Source organism: Quercus robur, chromosome 5 (genome assembly GCF_932294415.1).
Source record: "Quercus robur chromosome 5, dhQueRobu3.1, whole genome shotgun sequence".
Taxonomy (NCBI): Eukaryota; Viridiplantae; Streptophyta; class Magnoliopsida; order Fagales; family Fagaceae; genus Quercus; species Quercus robur.
In genome coordinates, this window is record NC_065538.1 from 76881073 (window position 1) to 76886572 (window position 5500).

Consider the following 5500-nt stretch of genomic DNA (forward strand, 5'->3'; position numbering starts at 1 on the left):
TTATATTCGAAACGAAGACCGAAGGTCACTTTTCAACACATTTTTTAAGCGATTACTGCTCGTAAATAACATGCCACTAAAGCATTTTTTACCCAAAATTTTATTTTTAGATGATTGATCTAATGATATAGGAAAAATATTTCCTTGCCAAATTCATGAGCAAATCATTAGACTTCCATTTTCATGCCCCTCCATCGGCACATAAGTGGAATATGTGTTTCGGGTTACTCGGTGAGACATATTCAAAGGACCAAACTCTATTGATTTCAATCAAAAAAATAATACGAAATTTTGGTTCATATTCAAGCTTCAAATGTGTACTTTCTAAAACGTTCAGGCAGTGTCCAAAAATTCCTTACCATTCAAACATTATTGTCGAAATGGTGATCGAAGGTCACCTTTCAACAAATTTTCTAAGCGTTTATGGCTTGCGAATAACTTGCCATTGACGTATTTTTTACCCAAAATTTTGTTTCGAGATGATTGATATCGCAATATAGGAAATATATTTCCCAGCCAAATTCGTGAGCGAATTGTTAGACTTCCATTTTTACGCCCCACCATCGGTACATAAGTGGAATCCGTATTTTGGGAAACTCAATGGAACATATTCGAAGGACAATAACTCTCTCGATTTCTATCAAAAAAATAAAAAATTTTGTTCAAATTCAAGGTCCGAGTACTTTCTAAAACATTCAGGCTGTGTCCAAAAATTCCTAACCGTTCACTCGTTATTGTCGAAACGGTGACCGAAGGTCACTTTTGAACACATTTTCTAAGCGATTATTGATCGTGAATAACTTACCACTAACGAATTTTTTACCCAAAATTTTATTTCGAGATGATCGATCTCATGATACAGGAAAAATATTTCTTTGCCAAATTCGTGAACAAATCATTAGTCTTCCATTTTTACCCCCCTCCATCCACACATAGGTGGAATCCGTATTTCGGGTACCTCAGTGGGACATATTCAAAGGACAATAACTATCTTGATTTCCATCGAAAAAATAGAAAATTTGTGTTGAAATTTATGTTTCGAATGTTTACTTTCTAAAACATTATGCCCGCGTTCAAAAATTCCTTACCGTTCAAAAGTTATAGTCGAAATGGTGACCGAAGGTTACTTTTCAACACATTTTCTAAGCGATTACGTCTCGTGAATAACTAGCCACTAACATATTTTTTACCCAAAATTTGATTTCGAGATTATTGATCTCGTGATATAGGATAAATATTTCCAAGCCAAATTTCTGTGCGAATCGTTAGACTTCTATTTTTACACCCCTCCATCGGCAAAAAATTGGAATCCGTATTTCGGGTAACACGATGGGACATATTCAAAGGACAATAACTCTCTTAATTTCTATCGAAAAAATATAAAATTTGTGTTCAAATTGAAGCTCCAAATGTTTACTTTCTAAAACATTTAGGCTGCGTCCAAAAATTCCTTACCATTCAAAAGTTATAGTCGAAATGGCGACCGAAGGATACTTTTAAACACATTTTCCAAGCGATTACGTCTCATGAATAACTAGCCACTAACATATTTTTTACCCAAAATTTGGTTTTGAGATTATTGATCTCACAATATAGGAAAAATATTTCCAAGCAAAAATCGTGTGTGAATCGTTAGACTCCTACTTTTACGCCACCCCATTGGCACATAATTAGAATCCGTATTTCGGGTAACTCAGTGGGACATATTCAAAGGACAATAACTCTCTCGATTACCAACGAAAAAATACAAAATTTGTGATCAAATTCAACCTCCAAATGTGTACTTTCTAAAACATTCAGGCCGCGTCCAAAAATTCCTTACTGTTCAAAAGTTATTGTCGAATTGGTGGCCAAATGTCACTTTTCAACGCAATTTCTAAGCGATTACGACTTGTGAATAACTTGCCACTGATGTATTTTTTACCCAAAATTTTATTTCGAGATGATTGATCTCGCGATATAGGAAATATATTTCCTAGCCAAATTCATGAGCGAATCATTAGAATTCCATTTTTACGCCCCTCCTTTGGCCCATAAGTGGAATATGTATTTAGGGTAGCAGGGTGGGACATATTCAAAAGAGAATAACTCACTCGATTTCCATCGAAAAAATACAAAACTTGTGTTCAAATTCAAGCTTCGAATGTTTACTTTCTAAAACATTCAGGTCGCGTTTAAAAATTCCGTACCGTTCAAAAGTTATTGTCGAGACAGTGACTGAAGGTCACTTTTCAACGCTTTTTCTAAGCGATTACTACTCGTGAATAACTTGCCACTAACGTATTTTTTACCCGAAATTTTATTTCGAGATGATTGGTCTCACGTTGTAGGAAAAATGTTTCCTTGCCAAATTCGTGAGCGAATCATTAGACTTCCATTTTTACGCCCCTCCATCGGCATATATGAGGAATTCATATTTCGGGTAACTCATTGGGACATATTCAAAGGACAATAACTATCTTGATTTACTTCGAAAAAATACAAAATTTGTGTTCAAATTCAAGCTCCGAATGTCTACTTTCTAAAACATTCAGGCCACGTCCAAAAATTCCTTATAGTTATCATTAGGAAAAACCCAAGTCTTAGCAATTCCAAAATAAACAACCAGTCTAGGAGATAATAGCTCAGATTAAGCTATAGTAGAAATTTTATCTTGTAAAAAAAAAAAAAAAAAAAAAAAATTATATATATAATTTTATATCACTTCAAAAAGATAATAAATTAGTGTTCAAATTTATTTTTTATTTTTTATTTTTTTTTATAGCAGTGACATATTTGTTTATATAAGACCGGAATAATAAAATATGTAACATCTCTAATATCACTCAAAATAATAATAATAATAATAATAATAATAATAATAACAATAACCCATATTAGCTCTTTGCAATTTGTATTCTTCATTCTCAAAAAATAAAAAATAAAAATAAAAAATTATTCCTCACTAGAATTATGCCTTAAAGTCTAAAATATTAGAGCCTCCACTAACCTTTTTCTCTTCCTAGTGGTCATAAAGCTCGAAGAGCAACCTGATTCCCAGTGCTTTGAATCATTAGAAAAGTCTGAAATGGAAACATTTCAATGGCAATAATCTTCTCAAAATACACCTTCCAATATATATAGTATATATGCTTACTAAACTAGAACTTAATTTAACACAAATCAAAATGAATTTTCCCCATCACATACAAATATCCACATCCAATATCTAGTAATCCCTACCAAAATGGTCTATTTTCATCAACACTTCCTTTATTTATTCCAAATTTTAACAATCCAAAAGGCCTCGTATCATCACGCATCCACAACAATCTCCCCAGTCTCAGCAGCAGCAAGAATAAGCTCTGGTTGTACGCCCCCAGCTTCACTGTATGTCCCATCGATTGCATTGGGCTGTCCCAACGCCTTCAAGGCCAAGTGTGCCGCCTTTTGACCCGATATCATCATGGCCCCAAATGTTGGACCCTGCAGAATCAAAAGCACTTAATTAATAAAAACGTCATGAACTCAATCTCATACACTGATGTTACAAAGTATTTCAAATTTTATTATTTAATTCCTATAAAGTAAAAGCTAATATATCAAATTTTAAAACAAACAATAAAGATTGAGAAATTCATTTAGTACATTATTGATACGATACTAATTATATTCATTATCATATCAAATTAATAATTGAAAAAATATGTTATAAATTAAATTGATCGGAAAGGATAGGAGACAAAAATGGTTGAGACATGCTAAAAATTAGTATAATCATTAATCATTAATCAACTATCTAATCCCCCTCCATGATTTACTTGTTAGATTAATGGTTAAATTCACGTTTTCCTATAGTTTAAACTTTTGAAATAAGTGATAATTTATTGTATTAACAAATCATGTAATATTAATTCCAATACTATATGAATCTTACGATTTATAAAAATTCAGGCTGGTCCAAAATAATTACCATTCTTGGGGCACCATCAATTTCTGCAACCTCCATCCCAGTAACAATCATACCAGGCACAATCTCTCGAGTAAGCCTGACAATGGCATCCTCAGCAGTGTTCATGTCAAGGGCTTTCATCCCAGGCACACTATCAATCATTCCAATACTCTTCAGCCTCTTAACTCCGGTGGCTCCAAATGGCCCATCATGCCCACACGAGCTCACCACAACCTTAGCCTCCATCACATTAGGATCCATGCAAGACTGAGTGTCATGGTTCATTGAAACCAAAGCCCAGTTGGTCACCACACCCGAGACCCTCTCTTCCTTCACTATCAAATCCTCAGCTGCCACAGCGTTGAACAACTTCACGTTAGGCCTAGCCAATAGCTTGCTCATGATTGTGGATGTGAACAAAGCTGCGTGCTTGATAACAACGTAGTTTTCTTGCTCATCATACTCGATTTCAAGCTCGTCAAGGAAATGATGAGCTGGTTTACGTACAACCATAGCTGAAAAGAGCTGGCCACCAAGCCATGCACCACCACCAGGGCTAACGGATTGTTCAATAATAGCTATACGGATTGAAGGGTTTTTGCTGAGTTCATAAGCGCATGAGAGACCAGCTGAGCCAGCACCGACTATGACAACATCAGTATCAGCGTAAGTGATCATGTCTGTCATGTATCGGCGAGTCATTTCACGAGAGACAGTGGATTCTTTAATGGGTTGGAAAGTGAAAGATTTTAGGTCGTATGGTGGGGTTAAGGACATAGAAATGGTGGAGTTTTGTGGGGTGGATTTGATGGGTGTGAAGCGAGAGGTAGTGATGGGCGTGCCATGGAAGCAGGACTTATTGTTGTCTAAGAAAGATGGTTTTGGGAGTGAAGAAGTGAAGGTTGTAGCCATGGCTGCCATTGAAGTGTTTGATATAGTTTTGGGGAACGATGATGTTGTGAGGTAATCAAAGGCTTAGAATGATGAGTGTGAGCAGGGTATTAATGAACAGGGTGGGAAGATTGTAGGAAAGTATGAAAATATCTCAACAAAAATCTAGAAAGTGCGTATAGATAATGAGTGGTGAAGATAGAATTTGAGCGGTTGCAAAACGCTTAGAATTTTTGGCCACAATCTGGTACAGATATTAGCATACTATTGCTATTGTTTTGGTAAACCATGGAAAATTCATTAAACTTAGGAATCAACAAGTCTGTTACAGCACACATATTCGCTTTATCATAGGCTAATAACCTATCCACCACAGGCGGTGGGCACAAAAACACAGTAAAGGAAGACAAAGAAGTCACTCCCAACTTTGCCAATGCATTAGCACATTGATTAGCTTTGCAGTAAGCATGAACAATCTGTTTATTGGGTATTTCCTTCAGCAGGTTCTTGCAATCAGTCAATAAAGGTTCCATTAGCAAATTGGCACTGTTGTTTGTCATGAGAATCACAACACTCAATGCATCAAGCTCAATGACCAGACTGTTAAGCCCCATTTCCTTCGCCAACACCAACCTGTCCCTTAAAGCCCAAAGTTCAACCCTACAACTGTTAGTGTGC

At 35.6% G+C, this 5500-nt stretch overlaps 1 protein-coding gene across 1 annotated transcript; it reads right to left on the reverse strand.

Annotated features, from left to right (window-relative positions):
* Positions 1 to 3093: 3093 nt before the first annotated feature.
* Positions 3094 to 4972, reverse strand: LOC126727177 (thiamine thiazole synthase 2, chloroplastic). Its single transcript, XM_050432724.1, has 2 exons — positions 3953 to 4972; positions 3094 to 3465 (listed from the first exon to the last, which is right to left on the reverse strand). Exons 1-2 carry the CDS (start codon positions 4850 to 4852, stop codon positions 3295 to 3297), a joined length of 1071 nt encoding a protein of 356 aa, XP_050288681.1. The 5' UTR covers positions 4853 to 4972; the 3' UTR covers positions 3094 to 3294.
* Positions 4973 to 5500: the final 528 nt, after the last annotated feature.

Coding starts and splice junctions, on each gene's coding strand:
- LOC126727177 (XM_050432724.1), bottom strand. CDS start 4,852: ATGGCAGCCATGGCTACAACCTTCACTTCTTCACTCCCAAAACCATCT. Junction 3,466..3,952: donor TTGATGGTGCCCCAAGAATG/GTAATTATTTTG, acceptor TTGATTCTGCAG/GGTCCAACATTTGGGGCCAT.